This window comes from Kogia breviceps, chromosome 18, assembly GCF_026419965.1.
Source record: "Kogia breviceps isolate mKogBre1 chromosome 18, mKogBre1 haplotype 1, whole genome shotgun sequence".
NCBI lineage: Eukaryota > Metazoa > Chordata > Mammalia > Artiodactyla > Physeteridae > Kogia > Kogia breviceps.
In genome coordinates, this window is record NC_081327.1 from 32,135,028 (window position 1) to 32,159,144 (window position 24,117).

Sequence of the window (24,117 nt, forward strand, 5' to 3'; positions counted from 1 at the left end):
TACATATTAGGTATTACAAGTAGTCTAGAGATGATCTAAAGTACACAGGATGACGTGCATACGTTACATGCAAATACTATGCCGTTTTTATTGATATATAAGGGACTTGAGCATCCTCGGGTTTCGGTATTCCTGGGGCTCCTAGAACCAATCACTAATCCCCTATGGATACCAAGGGATGACTGTACTGAATATAAAACTTGCTTATTGTTTTATAAGTCATAATATCCACTTTTGCTTATTTTCACTAATTATTTTAGAGTGATTACCAAAGAAAAACTAAATATGAGGATAAGATACTTTTATTTTCACCCAAAAGCGTCACTCGCTATAGCATCAACTTTCAACTGCTGATTTGGTTTTGTCCTAACTTCCATCACAACAAAATCACAGGCCTTTCAAACACTGACAGAGAATTATATTCACCTAAAAGTTCTCTAAATGCCCCTAAAAATCAACACCACTATTTGTTTTTATATTGATTTTCATATTATGCTCTACCATGTCCAGTATGCCTGGCTCCTTATCAGAAGGTTGCAGTGTTTGAACAAAAGTAAAAACAAATTCACGAAAAACCAGCTTAAAACCACGCTTTTGGAACACTTTAAAGTCTAAATTAACATGCACTATAAACATAAGAAATGTAAATAACCCAAAATAGGGCTTTTCTAAAGCACAGTGACTCTGTGTCATCTGCTTTGTACACAGTGTGCATGAATACACATGCCACCTGACAGCTTGAATCCAAGGTACTATACTGACTTGTTTTCTACAAAAGTCCTGTATCCATTTATCACTTCCTATCAGTAATGTAAGATTTGTACAAAAATTAAAGTTAACACCTACCTAAAACTATGTTGTCTACAACAGGAGCATTATAAATGAGGCATTAACTTAGACCCAGCCCAGCAGCTCTCCCCTGAGTAAGCAAGGCAAAGAGTGATGAGTAATTTCACCTGTGCAAGAACCTAACCACTTTCTGCATTCTGTACTAATGCTTTAAGGAATCCAATGTTATTTCCTGCTCTCACCAATGACCTTTCTCGGCCCCCTTGTGTTCTAGAGTATCAAGAGTGCTTATCGCCACCTCCCCACTCCCCATTAAACCCATGCCAGAAAGAAAAAGTATATACCCACCTTAAAATCTGTATTATTGATATATTCAAATACCAAAGCTGGTGTCTTTGACTGCAAGAGAGAATATTAATGCTTTGTAAGTTTCAAACAAAAATGTAATTTGCTTCTGTTGTACTGGCCCACCCCCAAATCCCACTTAGATGAAAGAGATTCACTCACCAGGGAGAGCCTATTAAGAAAGAATCCTCTTGAAATTTTAAGTTTGGAATTTGCTTCAAAACAACTGGGGATAGTGGTTGTTCGGAAGTGCGTGGGGTACAGATGAAACAAAGTTGGCCACAAGCTGATTAACGTGAGCTGAAGTTGGGTGATGTGTGCAGGGAGGTTCATTATACTATTCATTTTATTTTGTAAATGGTCACAAAATTTCATAATAAAGGTTTTATTTTTGTTTTTTAAGAAGAGTTGTATTCTCTGACCAACCTGTCAGTGGGCCTGGCACATTATGTGAAGATTATTATACTCTGCAGTGTTCCAGGTTGCCAACTACAAAAGGAGTGTTACGTTTTCATCTTGGGTTAATGAGCCAGATGCATTTTACAGAATTATCATAGGTCTTGAGAATTTATTACTGGTCTTTTTAGGATCCAGAAAAGTCTATAATTATCAGTAAGGTAGAATATGAAATTATTGCCTTGGCTAGGGACAATTAGAGAATGCCTCACTTTACAAAGATATGTTCCCCCCACAAATCATATAAAATCAAGTATTTCTGAGTACTATAATCTTTAATGCAATGAGTACAATATGTTCAATATTTCCTTGTGTAAATACAGATGTTCAAAAGTCACGTCTACCTAAGTAAGGTAAAATAATGCTAACTGGCAGTAACAAGCTTTCAAAATTGAGAGAAAAGTAGGGGCTTAAAGGGTTATAGGAAGAAATAAAATCATCTTAGAAATCTTTAAGGCTGTGAAGTTTTGCTCAAGGAAGCAAGTAAAAGTCACCTAGGAAACAGGTCACAGTGCATACATGCAAGTCTTTGAGCAAGCAGCAGACCTGGTGCAAGGATTCCTCAGTAGCCCAACGCTGAAAGTTTCAACAAGACCACCAGATCTCTCTATAGGCTGGGAGCAAGCCTGTCCCCCTTCAAGTTAGGGGATGAGGGTTCCCTATTGGTTTTCGTTCACCTTGATTTACTTGCGTTACATATCATGTAAAACACATACATGCTTTAGGTAACAAATAGTAAGACAGGAATCATTAAGTTCTGTTAACTTAAAAAAAAAAAAAGCAAAATGAAGATGCTCTAAGTATAAAACTACATACTGGCCCACACTGCAGGCCATTTTCAAGGATTATGTAGTCCAGAGTTAGTCAATGTAAAATCAATCTGAGCTGATAAGGCTGGGATACATTTTTAATGCCTCAGACAGAATCCAGCATACAACCATCCTTCTCGATCTTTTCAGAGTCCAAAAGGAAAAACTTTTCTGTTTTTCAATTCAGTGATACTGTGTAATCTTGGCAAATTACTTAACCTCTGCAGACTTCAGTTTTCTTATCTATACAATGTGACAATGTGGACAATAATGTTACCCACCCCACTGAATTGTTGTGGGGATTAAATGACATGATACTGTTAAAACACTCAGAACAGTGCCTGGCACACAGTAAGCATTCAATGCATATTAGCTACATTTTTATGAGGATGTCTTTAGCAGACAGAAGCAAAGACCTACTTCTTAAAAAGCTATCATGGGAGAACAGGGAAATATTCGAGGTAGAACAGGTAAAGAACAGAAATTGAATGGGAAGCTTGGCTAATCATAAACACTTAAGGTTAAGTTACTCCTGAGGGGGAGAGAAAACAAAGTTAAACAGCACATTTAAAATGGCTAAAAATTAAGCATTTTAACAAAAATATTTAAATTGCATCTGCATATACAATGTGAGCCCCGATGGTGGATGCTGAATTAAAGACCAGTATGAGAAACAGCAAGATAGTGACCTCAAGGGGTCTGTGGGGCTGTGATCTGTTCAGCTCTCTATGGCAAGTGTCCACATGGAGACACTTCCTATTTCCTTCTATAAACCCAGATTTTCAAATGTCAGGCCTGTGAGGTAAAATAATGTTAACTGGCAGTAATAAGCTTTCAAAGTTGGGAGAAAAGCAGGGCCATAAGGAAATATCCAGCAAACGTTTGTGGGCCAAATCAAAATAATGAGGTAATAAACCCGGGACAGGGATTTTTTTCTACATAAACTTTTTAGGTTCCACAAAAGTGGTGGTGGCTATTTTATCATTGGGCCACCATGATTTTTTCTGGTTTTCGAAATCAGTTAGTAGTAAAGACAAACACAATCATTCCCACTATATTATAATGCTGTTTCCCATTATTTTCAGGTTTTGTGACTTCACACACACACACACACACACACACTCCCCCCCCTCCCACCCGCCCTGCCCAGCAACCACCAGGCACCTACCACAGGGTCCTTCACAGTGTCAATCAGCTTAATGATATTTGTTCCACCACGAAGGTTCTCCAGAATCTTAACCTCTCGTTTTATCTTCTTTTTCTTCACTGGCTTAAATACACAAGAGTAATCAGAAGTAAGACTCCTTTTGAAGTTAATAAATAAAACTTTAAAACAAAGTTTATATCAAATGGATGTTGTACTGTCTTGCACACTGTGTTATGCTAAAGGGCATGTCTAAATTAGAAGAAAAAAAAGAAAAGAAAGAAAGAGATAAAATGGGCCTGCTCCTAAGAATCAAAATAATTCATGGACTCATACAGCTTATGTGTCAAATCTTTAAGTAGTTACATTTAGGGCAACATAAAATTTTGAATACCCAAGTCATTCTTTAAAAATAAAATGCTTACTAAATAACTGCCAAATGGAAAATGTTATAGCTCTGAACAGCTGTCTATCATGCACTCACAAATGGAAAAACTGAAACAAAATGGTGAGACACCTGCTCTTCCAACGGGTTGCATGTAATTTTGTCTTCTAGGAGTGAAGACCAGTTCACTGACATCAAGTTACAAACTTGTTTCCCAGCTGCTGGCTCCCATGTCCTGTCTCCACTCCCATTTCCTTAATATCTAGAATCTGAAATCAGTTCAGAGCTAGTAAAACTTCCCCAAAGATCCCATTCCTAAAGAAAGAGAAGATGGGTCAGCAAAGGAGAAAACTGACCTCTGACACAGCAGTGACTAAAAACTCCTGCTACCTACTAACCTTTCAATCTGCTGGATAGAAAAATAAAAAACCTTAATCAGAAATACCAGCATTATACATGTTATTTCTTGTCTTAAATGGGCTAAAGAGTTTGAAGAAGAATAAAAGTAGTTATGGAAAAATAAGCATTATCATCAATCATGCTTTATAAAGTACTTATAAAGTAATTAAACAGCGACTGGCATATAGGAAGCAGTCAATAAATGTTAGCTTTATTATTTTCAAAATTTTAGTTAGTAATAAATCATATTTCATCCTCACAAAATTCCTATGCAGTAGACTCAGGCAAGGTGAGCTACTTGCCCAAGGTCGCACAGCTAATTCTAAAAAGTGGGGGCAGGATTCAAATCTAGACAATCTGACTGTAGGCCTCACTCTTAGCCACTGCGCTTTCATTTCCCAAGTGTGGTTATGGAAGAAACATAACTGGGAAAAAGGAGTATTCCACTACTGAGACACTGTTATAAAAGCACAGGCAAAGAGAGTCCAATGGATTAGCCATGAAACAAGAATGAAAAAGCCTGTGTGTATGTGGTGCTGGTGGGATGGGGGGAGATGTAATATACACACATGCCAGAGAAACCTCTTGTTGGTCACCAAGTTACAGCTTTGAACACACAACAAAACAGAGAGATTATGAAATACAGAACACCTGCATCACCTGTAAGAGGCTGCTCAATTGCGAGACTGGAATCTGGCTGCATCCTTCCAAGCCAGCTGCCACAATCATGTCCACTCCACTCTGTCAGGGTTTTCAGTAGAATAGATCTGGCTATTGTGGTTCTTCCCCACCACTTAGGAATTTTACTCCTTACTTCCCTTTTTCATAATTACAGAGCTCAATACTTTGGGAAAATGAAGCACTTGAATATGAAGTACAACTTGGTCAGAAAACAGCCAGAGAAGGATATACTATGAAATAAGTAGCCTATAAGCCTCAAAAATGTCAATGTCATGAAACACACAGACTAAACAACTATTCCAGTTTAAAAAGATATGACAACTGACTATAACACATGGTCTGGGATTTTCCTTTGCTATGAAGAACATTATAAGGAAAACTGGCAAATGAGAATGAGAGCTGTAGATTAACAGCACTGCATCAATGTTAATTTCTGATTTTTGATCATGGCATTGTGGGTTATGTAAGCAATTGTTCTTGTTTTTAGGAAATAGAGGAAATTAGGGATGACTGCGATTTCCTCTCAGGCACTTAAGACATGTAAAAGAAATATAATTATTTATATGCACACACATACACATCTATGTGTGTGTATATATATATATATATACACACACACACGTGTGTATATGTATGAGAGAGTGAGAGAGAAGGATAAAACAAATGTCAATATTTGAGAAATCTGGGTAAGAGATATGGCAATTTTTGCAATTTTTCTGTAAGTCTGAAATTTTGTTAGTAAGTTAAAAGAAAAATAAAAGCTGGCTATCATATCTAAAAATTTAGCCAACGATACCAGTATATTCAATGTAAGAAAATTCTAGAGTCAATAGTCTAGAATTCTAGAGTCACTATTGGAAAGCAGTTACACATCTGTGGGAGTGGCAACAGAGGGAGAAAAACACAACGGCCAGAAGAAGCCTGTGTTCATCTCAACCCCTCTTCTCCCTCTAACAGTGAATTAGTACAGGGGTAACCCATTAAACAAGTTGCTCCTATGACAATGCCCCAAATAAAGCCTTGCTGTGCTCTCCTGTTATTCAGCAACAGATCAGGCAGGCACCCAGTTCCTGGACAACCCAGTTAAGATGAACATATTTTTCATTATGTCTAAAGGTAACTTATAGAGTATGTGAAGCATATTTTGTTGCGCAATTGTCACCTGTCCAATAACTTCCCAAACTAGAGACTGGGGACAGCAGGACAATTCTGAAGTGGCACAATGGAGTCACACAGCAGCTGGAGTTCTCACATACTGACAAAAGACCAAGAGACTGTAAGAAGAAGGAGAGTGATGTACAGTTCAGGACACCCCTCCAAAGCAGGGGCACCAGGTCTCTATAGGACCCAGGGTACGGGTAACTCCCTTTAGCCTCAAGCTCACTCCTCTGAACCTAAGAGATGCTCCAGAAGCTGAAAAACCAATGAGCTCCTAGGGAGTGAAAGCAAAGATTTAAATTCTATAAAAAGAACTGAACATAAAAAGTTAGGATTTATAAGGGAGGATCCTTGCATCCGAAGGAAAACAGACCATGAATTTTTATAGAAATAAAGATGCTCTGACCCTCTAGCTCACTGTCTGCATTCATTCACCATCACTAAAGTGGAGAATACATTTCCATCACAATTTCATCATTTCACATTTCATCCTGCATGCGAGAAAAAGGCTCTGTCTCACCTAAGGTTCATTTATTCCAATTCAGAGAATATCTGTTTCTAACTGAATCAGTTTAGCTGTTTAACAAAACAAAACAATTTAAACTCAAAGTCTAGTACATAAAATGGCAAAAAAGCTAAAAAAGAAATTAAAGTATTAAATCAAGTTTCAATAATAAATTAATTTTGGCACACACCTAGAGAGAATATTTAAAGGGGAAAAACTCATTTAAAATGTTCTGTGCATGAGCTCTGAAAAGAAAGAAAAACATTTTTTTCAGAAGGTTTCTGCTCACAGGTGAAGAGTCCCAGCTATTCAGGAGAACTTTCTTCAATGTAATTCAAGAGTAAGGTCCTTTTTCTCTTTCCCTATTCACCAACATAAAACATTTTAAAACAAAAGACCAGTTTAGTACTGGCTGCTTAGAAAGACAAAAGTTGATAAGGCCAGTAATCTGTACTATTTACTCACAGCAGATTTTTAAAAAGCCAGATCTGAGAATGATTTCAATTACTAGCGTTTAATTGTGGCTGAATTTGCAAAGTAATGTCTACCAAAGGCATAAGAATTATGACCTCAATAAATGCCAGCAAATGTTAATAGGCAAAGTCCCGTTTTAATTTCTTTGCAAGCATAACTGAACTGATAAATTCAAGGAAGGCAGGAATATAGCTCAGAACTTTCAAATCTGGGATTACTTTTATTCCACTACCAAAGCAACAACTGCCCCACTAAGATTAATTTCATCACCTGCAATAAACAGTTACAATGAACAATGGTTGTCAGGAATGTAGGATAGAGTAGAAAGAAAGCTCGGTCTGGATGATGGCTTTTATTTTATTACCCGGGTAGCATCTCTAAAATCCATTACGACCGACCTAAATATAAACATTATCTAAGCAGTGTTTATTTCTTCACAGCAAATTTGCCCCTCATCTTTCAACTCTCGTCTTCTTAATTACATTATCAACGTCTTGAACTGTTTATTCTAGATTAAAAAAATTTTTTTTATTTAAAAATGTGAGGCACATAGCAGGCCTTTTGAATCTCATGGAGAGGATGGTACAGTCCTTTCTACTACTGGTTCTGCTCTCTGAGTAAGTGATCAGGATGAGACTTGGAAGAACTGTATGGGTTAAAAAAGTATAAAAACACTGGTTCTTGTGGTATCAAACAAGAAAGGAAAGTAAATTTCACTTACGCATTAAACATGCTGCTGTGGATACAAACCAGAGAACCCAAGTCTGGGTCCCTATAGCTCTCTGGGCTTTAATCTATCCCCCACTTCAACCAGCAACCCTCTGATGTCAAATATTTCCCTTCAGAATAACTCCAAAACTCATTGGAGACAAATTAATTCCATTTGACTTCCAGTGAGTGTTTGGCCATCTTTCCAGTACAGTTCAGAACATCCAGCAAATGTCCTACTTGTGCCCCTCCCATCTACCAAGACTCCAAAGCAGGGACCGAAGGTCGTGAACCTAGTGCTTCTGCCCCCCACCAGCCATGGGACCCTGAGCAGACTGCAGGTTCCCCTGGGTCTGTAAAAAAAAAGAGGCTGGGTTCTAATAATATCCGTGCTCCCCTATCCTGTGACTCTGTTTCACAGGTTTAACCACACTCTCAATGTCTGACCCCACAACCACAATATTAGAAACTGCACTGACTAGTTCACAATTTTTAATATTTGTATCTTTTTTAAAAAAAAATATTTATTCATTTATTTATTTGGCTGTGCCAGATCTTAGTTGCAGCACGTGGGATCTTTGTTGCTGTATGCAGGATCTAGTTCCCTGACCAGGGACCGAACCCAGATCCCTTGCATTGGGATCGCGGAGTCCTAGCCACTGGGCCACCAGGGAAGCCCCCAAATTTTTATTTTTAATACTTTAATAATACTCTTTTTAACACTTTTTATACCATGAGACGTGTGTAGAAACTAGAAATCACCAAAATATTTAGATAAATTAGTATCGATGTCTTGTTTCAGAACAATGATGTCTTGACACACTTGCCTAATAAAATAAATGGAGGGTAAAAAATCTAGCAGCTGATGAAGTAGAAATAAATGAGAAAGCACAGAGCAAACATCATTTTGATATAACCTAAACAGCCACCAGCCCACTATGAAGTAACTAAAAAAATCTGTAATCAACAGTCATCTCATCCTTCTTTTAACACTACCTCCTGCAAGTACAAAAATTTAAATATACCTACAAACAAGTAGGCTAAACATGCTGAAAAAATAAACTTGTATTACCATCATTCTTTGTTTGAAGTCTGATAATTAATTTCTGGGGGGAAAAAAATGGACAGCCAAGCTCTCTGTATAAAATAAGACTACCGGGCTTCCCTGGTGGCACAGTGGTTGAGAATCCGCCTGCCGATGCAGGGGACGCGGGTTCGTGCCCTGGTCTGGGAGGATCCCACATGCCGCAGAGCGGCTGGGCCCGTGAGCCATGGACGCTGAGCCTGCGCGTCCGGAGCCTGGGCTCCGCGACGGGAGAGGCCACAACAGTGAGAGGCCCGCGTACCAGAAAAAAAATTAAAAAATTTAAAAAAAATAAATAAAATAAAATAAGACTACCAACAGGAAACCTAATATGAGGATTTCCAGTCCTTGCAGCATGGGTCCAAAAGCGTGCACATTTGTTTTTTAAAAACTGGTATTGCTCTTAACTTCTACTTAGAAAATAGCAGTTGAATTTGAAGGATCTCAAGGACTCTAAGAAGAGATGAAATCCATACATAGGTGATACTCACAAAGTGCTAAAAGTTGTCCAAAATGTTTTAATTTCTGTCTATACCTTCCTAAGAGGTACTACAAAGGAACTGAAAAGTTGACTTTTCAAAATCAAGATGAAACCTCAGGCACAAAAGTGGTTTTCTGCCCTGCTATATTAACCCTTACCATCCCCGCCCCCCCACCTTGGCCTTTTCTCCTCAAAACAATTTCTGTCAAAAAAGATATAACCTCCCTATTGATTGAAAAGTTTTCTTTGAAGATTTCAGACTCAGGATCTCACTTCAGCATAGACAGAAACATTTTGCTCACCAATTTCTAAATTCCTAAAACCTCTTAATAGCCCCAACATCTTTTGAACACAAAAATACTGAGCAATCTACTGATGTAAATTAAATGATATAAAATCCCTCTGTGGTCATTCATCATACAACCATTGTCATATATTGAAAAGGACTGGATGGAATGTTCGCCAAAAAAGCAGGCAGCCCCTGTCCTCAAGGAACATACCCTCTGTCTCAGTCACAATGTGCACATCAATATATAATTCCTTCCTGAAGTTGAAATACAGCACGCCTAGATGAAGAGAAAGCTTTTTCTGGATTCCTTCAAATTATGAGCAACTGGCACTCTGTTAAGGAACTAATTTCCTGTGGCCAAGCACCACAACAGTAGGTATTAGTCATAACTTTGACTTATCTGAATAAGGGCACTTAACTGAGTAAAGACCCTATTCTTTTTAAAAAACAATACTTTTAATCTACTTTAATTCAGCCTGTCAGAACGAGAAAACCCGACAATACCATTAATAGTTTCTTACCCCATCCTTCAGACAAAACAAAATCTGGACAGAAATGTCACAGGGCTTTGAAAAACAGAAAGTGTGTGTAGTTTTCACCAGTGGAAACAAGGTCGTTCAGGCTGCACTCTGAGGAGAACTTGTGTGGAAAAGATACAAGAAACAACACTTCATTAGCTAGAGCATCAAGGGGGCCTCCCAAGTCTTATTTGAGAACACTGGAACTTACTCTGTGCTCAACGTTAAGATCTTATAACCCAGTGCTAAAATGAGCAGTAAGAGACAGGAAGATATGAGAAACAGGAGTTCTGGCTAAGGGTTATTTCAACATAGTGATGTTAGATATGTTTCTTTGTGCCTACATTTCTTGTCGGTTAAAAATAACCTTCAGCTTCCATATTGGGTTCCCTAAACATATCCTCTGAATCTTTAGAGCAGGGGAAAAGCTATCCAGCAACGGAGGCTATGAAGCTCTCTACAAGGATGACTAAAGGGCAACGTGATGCTTCCCTAAATGAACGTACTGTTATTTACACGTACACCTGAATGCTGCTCCTTTTCAAAAAAAGACATTACAGGAAGTTGCACACTTACTCTAAAAATGCTACCGTCGCACTGATGTTTAGACATTTTTCTGGAATTGCTTTAGAGTAAGCAGTTCATTCTTCTGAATGTACAGCAATGGAATGTGGATATTCCTAATTTCAACTTATGCCTTGCTTAAAATTTCCTAAAGAGATTTTAAGCAGCTTATATTAAAAACATTTATGCTAATGTATAAAGAAAAAAATTGTATGCCTTTGCCAGGTGATTTCTCTGATGAGAACATTTCTTTAAATATTTATGCTTGCGAACAAAAACAAACAAAAAGATCACGTGACTCTGTAGATGCAATTCATATTTAGGGAAGAGGAGAGTCAAAAACTCCACATCTTCAATATCGGTTCCTCACTTCTTACCCTAGTGTTTCTGACGGCACAAATAATTTGCCTATTTCTCTCTGCAATCCTGCCTCTTCATCACTAGGCCAGGATGGTATTGCGTAATAGAGATGATCACTTTTTGGAAAGGTGATTTTCAGACAGCCTAAGCCTGACCCCTCTTTCTAAATAGGGACACAGCTGCCCTAACTCTACTTAAGATACAAAAACAGCATTTCAATCCCACATTCTTATCCACAAAGCCTCTTCAAAATGGCTACAATGTAACTCTTGTATATGTAGAAGTGCTTATATTAACTAACTCTTTGGTCATCTCAAGATTTTACTAAATGACATGCACACATATTAAATAATCTGGCAATGATGAATACCCTTCACAGATTCTAAGAATTACTTTTTAGTACACCCTATAAAACATTATCAAAGCTCCACAATCAGTTACCTGGAAGATAATTTAGCCAACTCTTCATGCTCATTAAGATCATGCCTTCATTCAAGAGTTGATAAAGGTGTATCTTTAACAAACTGAGGCTACTAAACCAGATTCAGGCTGTTTTGTTCCCATTATTATTTAAGTGATTATAAATGTATCCTCCACTGCTCCCAACTTCACTTTTACTAGCTGATAAGCAACAGTGAACCTTCCTGACACTATTGGTTCACTATATCCACCCCACCTGAAACTTTTATCACCAAAGGAGGAGAAACAATGATTATCCACTGAGGTGTTTCCCTCCGCTCAGGCTTCAAGCTCATCTTTGAAGCTACTCTAATTGTTTCCAACTTTCTCTCTGGAATAACAAACTCAGTACTCAAGGAGCTCCTGGATTGACAGGATCTTCATGAAAAGGCTCTTCTTGCTCCTGAATACCTATTTATTTTGTAACAAATGGAGCCCCTTTGGAATTTTCACTTTGGGACCCCATAATTACATTTCAGAACAAGAACGTTCCTGAACTATCATGCTTAGATTTGAAACAGGTCTGCATATTTTCTTGAAAGTTCACAGGAAAACGGGGTGGGAGGAGTACCAAAGAGACATCAGGCAAAAGATACGTAAAATGTGAGCTTGTACTACTCATTCTAGAATGTGGCTGGAGTAGTTTATATCCTCCTGACCTGTGAAAAAGAAATTTTAACGCCACTCATAAGACACTCACCTTGAGAATTTTTACAACCACTCTCTCATTGTTGGTGATGTTAATGGCCTCAAATACTTCACTATACTTTCCCCGACCAAGTTTTCGAACCAGCTGGTAATCGTCTTGATTACTGTGAAAGGCAAGAAAGAGCGACACATAAATGCCAGGACTTGGGATTAACTGAACCTATGCCCACTACACACCCCATCCAGCCGCTTCCATTAATCAAGCACTTGGAACTGTCTATATACATCATGCCACGACTCATTACCTAAATGAAAGCCACAACATAAACTTGGCTCCCTTCACTGGATGCAGCTCCTAACCTAACTGGTCCCTCATTAACTTGGGGGAGATGAGGTAGTAAGGCAAGGGTCTGAGCCAATCTAGAGAGGTGAGCAAAGCATCACCACCCTGGCGGCTCAGAAGTGCCCCTCTGCCCACAGAACCTGCCTTATACTTCACACGCCGAAGGTAGACTGCTCCTCCTTTGAGAATCTGGACGTCTTTAAAAAATTTCCTCCCACCCAGCCTCATTTCAAAAAACTAAAAAGGCAGATAATTTTAATAGCTCAAGAGTACAACTGCTGACTTCCCACCCCAACATAAACCCCAAAGCGTGAGAAGGGCCGCTCCCTCACTTCCACCAGGCTCTGGTCCCTGGACCCCTACACTTGTCAGTAAGAAAGCATTCCCTGGGGTGAGCGGGAGAGAGGGGTGCGCACAGCGGAGAGGAAGGAAAGAGAGAGGGGAGAGGGAGACGAGAACATAGTGTGTGTGTGTGTGTGTGTGGGGGGGGTCTGCCGCCCACCCCAGACCCGAGGAAGCACGGGCCCAGGGGGGAAACAGATCGCTGGGGGACAGATCGCGTGGAGAGAGTGCGGTCTGCGTCGAGGGGCGGCCGGGCGGGGGTGGGGGTGAGAGGGCCCGGCGGGGGACGGCGGCGGCTTTACCCCCAGCTCGGGACGTGAGCCTCATAGTCCCAGTACTCGCGGCTCCTCAGGCTGTTCACCTCGGCGTAGACCCGGGCCCTGCTGCCCGCGGCCGGGCCGGGCATGGCGGGTGGGACCGGGGGGCGCCGCGGGGCGCCGAAGGCGGCGGCGGCGCGGTGGGGGTCGCGGGGCGGCTGGCGGAGGAGGCGGCGGGCCGCGGGCCGCCGGAGGAGGAGGAGGAGGAGGAGCGCGGCTGCGGGCAGCCGCGCCAGGCCGGGCCCGCGGGGGCGGGCGGGCTGGGGGCGCGGGGGGCGCCGGCCGAGCCGGCCCGGCCCTGGAGCGGTCGGCGGGGCGGCGGGGCGGCGGGGCGGGAGGCTCTCGCGCTCCGCGGCGGCCTCCGCTTGGCTAGCGGCCCCGCGGCGGCGGCGGCGGCGATGGCTGCACCAGCAGCGGCAGCCGCCGGCCGGGGAAAGGGTAGCGGCGGCGGCGGTGGCGAAGAAGGAGGAGGAGGAGGAGGAGGAGGACACCCGGAAAAGGGACCGCGCTCACTAGGAGCGGCCGTCTCCCGGCCCGGGGGCCTCCTGGGCTCACAGCGCCCCCTGCTGCGCAGGGGGACCCGCCCGGCGGCCCGGCCCCGCCCTCCAAGGCTACCCTCCAAGTCTCCCCATCCTCGGTCTGGCCTAACGCCCTCATCACGGAGTCTCGTCCACCCACAGGCTACTGCCCTAGAGGCTTACCCCTCGTATACCCTTTTAGGACTCTCCTAGAGACCCCTACCCAAAGCTCTCTACTCTCTCGTCATCCAGAGTTTACCCATCCCAACCTCCCAAACGGACCCTGTTGTCACCTTTTTGTCACACAAAGTTCCCATCAAGTCCCTCCCTAATGACTCGCTCTTATCTCTCAGAACCTCTCCAACTCAAGAGAGTTCCCCATCCCTCCCAGAGACACCCCGTCTTCCCCCAATGGACCCTGCCCTGTCACCCAGAGACTCTTGAACCTCAAGACTTCCCCTTCCCTCCTCATCCAGAGCCGTCCTCACGAAACCCTTCGTTTACGCTTTCCCCCAAATTTCCTTCCAGAACCTTCCCTAAGAACCCTCTGTATATTCACTTCTGTCACTTGGTTAAGTTGGAGTCAGCTGGGTTTCTCACTGTAAAGTTCCTATTTTTCCCTTTGTAATTAATGAGCAATTTGTGGGGAGATACTTTAGGACCATGTAAGTACCCTGGTTTTGTTTGGGACCACAGAGAGCAGGAGAAGAATTGTGAGAGTCCTGCCGGCAGGGACAGGCTAAGGGCATGGACTGAGGGTGGGGTAGCCAACCAAACTTTGGCCTAGTTTATTATGTTGTCTTCTATCCCTGAACACTCTACTCTCTTAGATCTTCTGGGTCTTTCTTTTGTCTTGCTTTCCCATCCCACATTTTTTTTTGTCAACAGAACTTCCTCACTCAGTCCAGGTTGCTCTGACTCCAATCCTTTTTCATATTCTGTTTTCTAAGTGAGACACTGTTTCCTCCTTTTTGATATAGTTAAGGGCACAGCCTGTGGAGTCAGATCCATCCCAGGTCTGAATCCCAGCCCTGCTACTTACAAGCTGTGTGACCTTGGGCCAATAACTTAATTTCTCTGTGCTGTAGATTTTACAGCATAAAAATAGTAATGGCACCTACTTCACAGGGCTATGGGGAAAATTAGACAAGGTAAGCTATGTACACTTAGAACAGTGTCTAGCAGATACTACATGTTCAATATTATTATTATCAGACCAGGGCCTTCGTCCTATCACTCTTCTGTCCTTGAGATCACCACATGCCCATCTTTTGGTTCTTTTCTACCCTCCAAGATTGGCCAGGGCCACCTCCACCCCCTTCACTCCCATCTTCCTATGCCTGACTCCTTTTTCCTCTTCAAGTCTCTCCTTTAAGTTCACTTTAAATGTTAGAGTTGATACTGCTCTATCCCAGCACCCATCCACATTCTTCAGAAAACTGCATATTTTCTAATTATTTGTTTCCTAGGTTATTGTCTGTTTCCTCCACTGTAGAAAGAGCGTGAGAACAAAAACTGACTCTGGTTGCTCACCACTGTCTCACCCAGCATCTGCCACAGCTCAAAGCTTTCAATGAATACAATGTTACCCTACAGAGCATGTATTAATTACAAAGGGTAACCTGGAGGTCATCACGCTAATCATGAATCAAACTTAACATCATCAGTAAGGGACTAACTGACCCTCTGATGTGATGCATCAAGAAGGGACACAACATTTGCCCCCAGATTTTAACTTTAATCAGACAAATCCAAACTGGGGAGCATTCTGCAAAACAACTAGCCTGGACTCTTCAAAAAGATGTGTCACAAGAGAAAACAAAACAAAAAAACAAAACTCTGGAGTAGTGCTCTTGATTAAAGAGCCTGAGAAATATAACTCAATGAAGTGTAGCATTCTGGATTCGATCCTGAATGAAAAAGGTAGGAAGGAAAGGAAAGAGAGACAGAGGGAGGAAGGGAAGGAGAAAGAATATAGCTAAAAGGACACTACGTATTGGGACTACTGAGGAGATCTGAATATAGGATGTATATTACATAAAAGTATTGTATCAATGTTAAATTTTATGAGTGTGAGGGTTATGTTGTGGTTAGGCAGGAGACTCTCTTGATTTTAGGAGTTATATGCCAAGTGTTTAGGGATGAAGTATCATAATATCTGCAACTTACTCTCAAATGGTTCTCCAGCATGCAAGGCAGAGGGCAGAGATCAGAGAGAAATGTCGACAGTTGGAGAATGTGATTGGACTACGTGAGCTCGCAATTCTTTGGTATTTTGAAAATTTTCAAAATAAAAACTGGAAAGAAATAAATAAAGCATTTATGGAATAAGTGGGCTTTGGAATTTAATTCCCAAACCTGCAAACCTCCCTAAATCTCTGTTGCATGAGAAGACACACACGTTCTCAAACTCTTAATGCAGCCTTAGGATTTCTTTCTGACAAGTCCCTGTGAACTAGTCTAGACCAGAGGTTTTCAAATCTGAGCCCTGGATGAGCTTCCTAGGTTCAAGGAAACCTTGACACTGTGCAAATTTGTGGGTCAGTGTGTGTGTGTGTGTGTGTGTGTGTGTGTGTGTGTGTGTGTGTGTGTGTGTGTTTATGCATATGGGTGTGTGTGCATTCTCTCCTTAGCATCCATCAGATTCTCAAAGGAGCCCATGGCCCAAAAAGGGTTCCAAACTACTGGTCTAACTACTAGGTCCAGTCCCAGCTGAGGTTCCATTCCTAACCTCCACCCTCACCCACCTCTGATTCTACCTACCCTCCCTGCACCTTTCTCTCATCCCTCACCACCTAACCCACACCCATCTCACGTAACCTGCTCCCACACCTGCCGGGATGCCTGAGGATTTGCCCACACATCACTCTGGTGCAAAATGCCCTTGGATTTGCCTGACACTTAGCTAACTCAGCCCTGAAGCCTGCAGTCAGTCCTCCCACGGCCAGATGGAGTATGCTTTTGCGGTTTCTTGGTAGGTAGGTTAGACACTCCATGGACTTGGTAGAGACTCACCTCCTCTCCTTCCTGCCAGCCTGCCATGCAGTGTGCTTGGTGTGAATTAAGATGGGCAATTGGAGATGGTACCAATGCAGCTTTCACTGAAGGAGTAAGATTCACTTGGATATGGAGAAGGACAGGCCAGTGGCTCTGCAGGGATGGCAGACAGGTTACGGACATTCAGTGAACCAGAATCAACCTCTCCTAATTACTCTGCGTGGGTTTGAGGATGAGCATAATTCAGGGTTACATAAGGGAGAATGAAAGAGGGCATCTCGAGTCAACTGGCCCAAGAATTTAATACCAGCTCCTCCTATGCCCCCAAATTCTATCCAAATACTAAAAAATAACCCCCAACCCCCCTCTCGAAACTAAAAAACCCTCACAAGAACACCTTCTATCTTTACAAGGCCTATTTCCAAAACATTTGAGAGGTTTACAGGCTTTTATGCTATATGGCTGATTCTTAGAACCTAGCCCAAGAAAATGATGACAATTATGATCAAAGAATTATTAATGGTAGTGACAATTTGTGTGTTCAATATCATTGAATCCCGCAAAAACTCTGAGACTAAAAACCATTGAATTTACCCCTTAACTGGGTGGATTGTATAGTATGTGAATTATATCTCAAGAAAGCTGTTTAAAAATCCAGTGAGGTTGGAGCTATTGTAAGGATCTCCTTTTTGCAGTTGTAGAAACCAAGACTCCAATGACATGGATAATTGAAGCAGAGCCTAGATTTGAACTCTGGTCTTTCTGACCACCAAGTCCATTTCTGATTCAGTATATCCCCCCAAAGACCTAAAGATGTTCATCGTGAAAATCATCATCTTTAAAATCATGAAAATGTAAAACAACCTAAATATCTCAGATTGGGGGACCAGTTAAATAAATCGTGTATCCCTACAGTGAAATATTAAGCATCATTAGAAATTATGATTATCAGGAATTTTTAGTGATGAGAAAAATTTTATTATATGTGGTTTTCTAATAGGTTTTTAAAAAATTACACAAGTAATTGTGGTAAGCAGAATAATGCCACAGTCTCCACCTTGTTCCCCAAAGATCTCTACTTTCTAATCTCTGTGACCTGTGAATATGTGAATATGTTACTTTACATGGAAAAAGAGGCTTTGCAGATGCAATTAAATTAAGGATTTTGAGATGGGGAGATTATCCAGGATTAGCCAAGTGGGCTTAATGTAATCACAAGGGTCCTGATAAAGGAAAGAGAAGCAGGAGAGCTAATGAAGTAGATGTGAAGATGGAAGCAGAGGTCAGCGTGATGCAATTGCTGGCTCTACAGGTGGAAGGGGGCCATGAGCCAAGAGTTGTAGTCAGCCTCCAGAAACTGGAAAAGGCAAGGAAACATTCTCACCTAGCAACTCCAGAAGGAATGCAGCCCTGCCAACACCTTGATTTTAGTCCAATGACACCCATTTCGAACTTCTGACCTCTTGAACTATAAGTAATAAACCTGTGTTGTTTTAAGCCACCAAGTTTGTGGTAATTTGTTATAACAGTAACAAGAAACTCATACAGTAGAATATAGTTACTAAACATTCTTCAAGAAACTCAGTCAGTGAGGTTAAAAGTGAAGAGTGTTCTTCTTTCCCTTCGACATTCCCACAGTTTGGTGTGTATCCTTCCAGGCCTTTTCCTCTGCAATAAGAACATATAATACAATAACATATAATACAATGTATGTTCTTTTGCTTTGCTTTGCTTTGTACCAAAGTGTATATACATACTTAGTAGATGAGTTCTCAGGCTTGTAACAAATGTATAGAAAAAGAACTGCAAGGAGATACATTAAGTGCCTTTGAGTCTGGGAATCACTTGATTTTTCTTTTGTAGTCAGAAAAAATAACCAATGTTTAGATGCTGTTTACTATCTTGGCCCTTCTCCCAACAACCTATGGGTTAGTGGGGGCTTTTCACCAGTTGGGAGGTTGTAGAGGGTTGGGGAGTAAGGTCTTAAATTCTCTCTGTAATCAGAGGAATCCACAGGGAATGCTGGGCTCTCATTTCTGTGTGTCTTTGAGGCTCCAGACAGGTGAATAAAGTGTGTTCATTAGGGCCGCACTGGCGGCACTCCACCTGGGTCCATTCCCACAACTTGCTTAGGGATAACACGCTTTGATTCTTTTTTTCTTAATCATCCTTAAAGTGTGACCCACTTCACCCTCCACCCAGCAGATGTCCCCACAGAGGGGCAGGAGCAGATATGGCACAGCCTGCCCAGACTAGAAACAGAAATTTTCTGCTGGTGCTCCAGTGGGGTCCTCTTTTATTCAGCCTTGTTGTTTTTTTTAAAAATTATTTTATTTTATTTATTTTTTATTTTTGGCTGCGTTGGGTCTTCGTTGCTGCGTGCGGGCTTTCTCTAGTTGTGGCGAGCGGGGGCTACTCTTTGTTGCAGAGCACGAGCCTCTCAATGCGGTGGCTTCTCTTATTGTGGAGCACGTGCTCTAGGCTCACGGGCCTCAGTAGTTGTGGTTCGTGGGCTCTAGCGTGTAGGCTCAGTAGTTGTGCCGCGCACGGTCTTAGTTGCTCAGCGGCATGTGGGATCTTCCTGGATGAGGGCTCGAACCCGTGTCCCCTGCATTGGCAGGCGGACTCAACCACTGTGCCACGGGGGAAGCCCTATTTAGCCTTGTTTGACTGCAAAAGGGGGCACACTTTTCACCCTTGTCCCCCATCACCCATCTTTTCTGAGAAGCTCGGTGAACTCAAACTCTATTATTCTCAGGGAAAGAGATAAACTCATTCAAGACTAAAATGTCAATAACAGCTCTCTAAAGGGGATTTGCATTTGAAGGAGGGTCTGGACTCAGAAGTCCTGCAGAATGGATCCTTCATCTCGCAGTTGTGAGTGGTAGGTGAAGGGGTTATTTTGAAGGGCAGGCGTACCTCCCTGAGAGCTTCACCCGCCCCGAGAGACTGAGGTGGGCATTTGGAGGGGCATGGGCTGAACTCTACAGTAACAGGCACCACAGCCCCTGGCAAGGCCATTGTACTTCGCAAACATTTATCCTCTTCCGGGCAGACCAATTGCTCTTCCAAATTGTCCACAATCACCATCAACTCTCACCCACCAACCATCACCAAGTCCAGCTGGTTTTCTGTCCAGCTGGCAGCTCACTTCCACCCTCCTGTCTTGATGCCCATACAGTTGGCCCTGACTTAAGCCTGAATCATTTCCTCTTTGCCTTTTCTGCAGGTCCTTTTCTGCAGCCATTTCTGGGCTGTCAGACTCACCACGTACTAACCCAGGGGTCCTTAACCTGGGTCAGTGGCTAGAACTCATTGGGTTCATAACCTTGGGAGAAAAAAAATTACATCTTTATTCACTAACCTCTAAATAAAATTGAGCATTTCCTTCCATTATGGATGTAGTAAATAAATAAATAAAAATGAAAACAAACAAAGCCCAGTAGTATTAGCAGCCCCTGCGATATGTCACTAGTAGAAATCCCAGATATTTGCTTGTCACTTTACAGTTGGTGTTATTTTTTTTTAAGATTTTTTTGTTTTTTTGATGTGGACCATTTTTTAAAAAGTCTTTGCTGAATTTGTTACAATAGTGCTTCTGTTTTATGTTTTGGTTTTATGGCCCCAAGGCATATGGGATCTTAGCTCCCTGACCAGGGATCGAACCTGCACACCCTGCATTGGGAGGTGAAGTCTTAACCACTGAACCACCAGGGAAGTCCCTGGTGTTTTGTTTTCAGATTCTCATGTTTTATTGCCATATCTTCATAAACATTTAAAAGGGAAAAATATCATCACTGCAGTCTTGACAAGTAAGATTTAATCCTTAACTAGATTGTAATGGATCCTCTCAGAATTGAAGAAAATGGTTAATAAAAGCATAAGGTGGCATTTGGTGCTGGTCATTCAGTTCATGAGGCTGTAGACTGGAGCATGTGGTCAAGTGTGAAAGCTTGGCAGCCGGATCTTTCTGCTTGGTCCATTTCCCAGCCAGGTTAAACCCTTGTTCAAATTTACTAGCAGTGTTTCTGATTATAAAGTGCTTAACCTCACTTTGCCTCAATATATTTCTGGCACATGATAAATATTCAATTAATGTTAGTTCTTATTGTTAGTGATCCAGAATAATTACAGCACAAAGCCAGATATTAAGATGCTGTTTTAGATCTGCTTCTTTGGGTCACTTCTGATGAGCTTTCTAGTTAGTTAGGCTCATGATAGATGATGGTTGACCAGCAAAGATCCAACTGATTCATAAGATAGTTCCAAACCTTGTCTGTAGATTTTCCTGGAGGTCTCAGTTTTCGTCAGAACTTTGGAGATCATCTTAATACATCAGAAGGATGCCAATGCACAAAAGGAAAAATGTTCCGTACATACTATACTAAAAGCCATTGCCGTCCAGAAGGACCAGCTGCTCTGATTGACGGAAACAGAACGATACAGTGGGACTGTCCCTCCTCCGGACTGTAAGGCATCTGTTTAGAAGGCTGTGAGGCTGACATTTGATACTTTTTATTTCCCCCAACAGATACTAGGGGATATACCTTGAAGAGTAACAAAAAAAACCATACAAAATATCAACAAAGAACCAACTAAACTAAAAGATGTTGCACTTGCAAGCGCTTTTTGTTTTCGGAAGTGCATCATTTCTGGATGCTTGCAGAAGTCTTCCTGTTTGACTGGAAGATGACATGGAGAGCCCAAGTGCTAGTGATGGGCCGGCCCTATGACTGCAGGGGCCAGCCAGCTCCGCTGCTCACAAAAGCGCAAAGTACAACAGAATTTCCTGTGGATGACCTGCTGGCCCCAGAAAGCACAGTCTAAGCCCAAGAAGAAAATGAAAACTCCACAACCCTAAGTGGGGACCAATCCCTTCACTGAGCAAATGGAGGAGGAGACAGAGACCACAGTGACAGAGATGGTTGGGAGAAGATAGCCCTGGTGGCAAGCAAAGTAGACACCGGTGGCATTGTTGGACTCACCCTAATTAGCGCAAGAATCGTGTCATTCTGCTGACACCGTAATCCTTAGACCCTGTTCTAATTTTGCCATTTGCCCAGTAATGTCCTTTAGAGCAAAAGGATCCCCTCCAGAACCACAAGTGGCATTTAGTTGTCATGTTTCATTTTTTGAAAAATTGAGATATAATTGACATATATTAGTTTCAGGTGTACAACATAATGGTTCCATACACGTATATGTTGTGAAATGACCACCACACTGAGTTGCGGTAACATCCATTGGCACACTGAGTTAGTTGTGGCTCTTTTCTCTCTCTCTCAGTTTAGAACACTTCCTCAGTTTCTTTTGGAAAATTATAGGCCAGTACTTTTGCAGCCTGATCCTCAGTTTGAGGTTATCTCATATCTCTTCATGATTTGATTCAGATTATGTATCCTTGGCAGAAACATTACAGAAATAATTCCACGTTCTCATAGCGTCCTGTCAGGTGACATACAATTTCTATCATCCTGTTACCCAAAGTTTTGATATTAACTTCAATCACTTGATTATCAAGGTAGTGTCTGCCAGATTTCTCCACTGTAAAGTCACTCTTTTTACCTTTTTAAGGAATATGTATTTTATGGAAAAGTGTTCTAAAAACTGTGTACTTATCCTGGACTTCATCAAATTTTCTATTTATTTCTTTATGTTGGTATGAACTCATAGATTACTATTTTATTCAATGAGTTATAATCAATTCTTGTCATTAGTTATTTTGACGTTCAAACTGTCCCTTATGTGGCTAGTGGGAGCTCCTTCAAGCTGGCTCCTGTATCCTCTCAATGTTCCATCATCCTTCGAGCACTTTCTTATTTTTTGGCACAAAAAAAACGTTCCTAGTTCGTCTTGTACTTTCCCTTCCCCAGGCCTGGAATCAACTATTTCTCCAAAGTGTCCTGATTCCTTTTAGTGGAGAAGAGTATTTAGAAACCAAGATCTGAACACAAGGTATGCTCACTCTTTCTGGACTATTGCTGTTCCCAAGCCTTCTCCAGTCGACTGAGCTACAGAATATGTATATATGTACGTACAGACACACACACACACACACACACACACACACACACACTTCATTTTCCTTCTATGTTTATTTCTCTATCTGTGTTTATTGGAAACCGTGAGTTCACTGCACACCTCCAATTCCAATCTAACACCATAGAATTCATTCTAGTTTTCTCCCTCTCTATATTTGTAACCCTCTTTTCTGACAGTGGGCAATCTGGCACACGCAGGCTCTTTTAGATGGTGGAGGGAGTGGTAAGAAAGGCCTCTCTGAGGAGGTGACCTTTAAGTTGAGACTTGAAGCAAGTGAGGGCATAAGCCATGCAGATTCTGGGAGAAGAGTGTTCTTAGGTAGAACGCTGCAGTGCTTGCAGTGGCCCCAGCAGAGGCACGCAGGTGTGTCTGAGAAACAGCAGGAGTCCTGTGGCTGAGCCAGTAGGCAGATGGCGTCAGCCAGGTAAGAGGGGCTAGTTCAGGTAGCGCCTTGCATTGTAAAGACTTTGGTTTTTATAGTGACCGAGATAGGAAGCCACTGGAGCATTTAGAATACAGGAGAGACATAAAGCAGAAACTAACACACCATTGTAAAGCAATTATACTCCAATAAAGATGTTAAAAAATAAAATAAAAGGGTTGCTCTGACTGCAAGTATGGAAGCCGGGAGACCAGTGGGAGAGATCTACAGTAAACCAGTGGGTGAGCACCCCGGCTAGGAAGGTGGTGAGAAAGGGTCAGATTCCAAAATCATTTTTCAGGGAGAGCCAATGGAATCTGTAATACATTAGATGTAGCGGGTGGAGTGTGAGAGATCCGTGGTGGCACACAGTGCTACATAAGTGTTTGTTAATAAATGAATAAATAAATAAAATAGAATACTTATGTTGTGCACGACATGGGGCATATAATACACTAATCATGATCACTGTTTATCAGCTGATGAATGGAGGTGAAACCTTTCCCAGCAGGCTCCTTATCCCAACTCTGGCCCTGTCGTAGCCTCCTGCAATGTTACCCCCTGAGCAGAGCTACCCCTTTTCAATCCATTCCTCCCCCATCCTTCCCAGTGAGTCAAAACTCCAACTTTCTCTGTCTCTGCCCTGTCTCTGCAGGATGTGGGTGACCATCTGATATGTTAATTCACAATAAGGTATTGACTTCTTGCAAGATGCCGACTCCTCCCAGAAGCATTCACATTTTTGAAAAGGCAGCAACTTATTTGCTTAGCTCTGGGAAAGTGGTGGAATCTCTGACGGTGTGGCAGGGTGTTGAAGGAGGTCATTTTGTTCTGGGCAGTAATCAAAAGACAGCTTACAGAAGTCTGGGACCTCCTGGAAG

At 41.9% G+C, this 24,117-nt stretch overlaps 1 protein-coding gene across 2 annotated transcripts in view; it reads right to left on the reverse strand.

Annotated features, from left to right (window-relative positions):
• CSNK2A2 (casein kinase 2 alpha 2) overlaps positions 1-13,385 on the reverse strand; it is a 39,368-nt gene extending 25,983 nt beyond the window's left edge. For both annotated transcript variants that reach the window (XM_067018545.1, XM_059045435.2), the window contains exons 1-4: positions 13,244-13,385; positions 12,309-12,420; positions 3,568-3,669; positions 1,138-1,188 (exon numbers count right to left, since the gene is read on the reverse strand). In XM_067018545.1, coding sequence (XP_066874646.1) covers positions 1,138-1,188; positions 3,568-3,669; positions 12,309-12,420; positions 13,244-13,347 — 369 coding nt within the window. In that variant the 5' untranslated portion in view covers positions 13,348-13,385. The remainder of the gene's footprint in view (positions 1-1,137; positions 1,189-3,567; positions 3,670-12,308; positions 12,421-13,243) is intronic.
• Between the last annotated feature and the right edge of the window lie 10,732 nt (positions 13,386-24,117).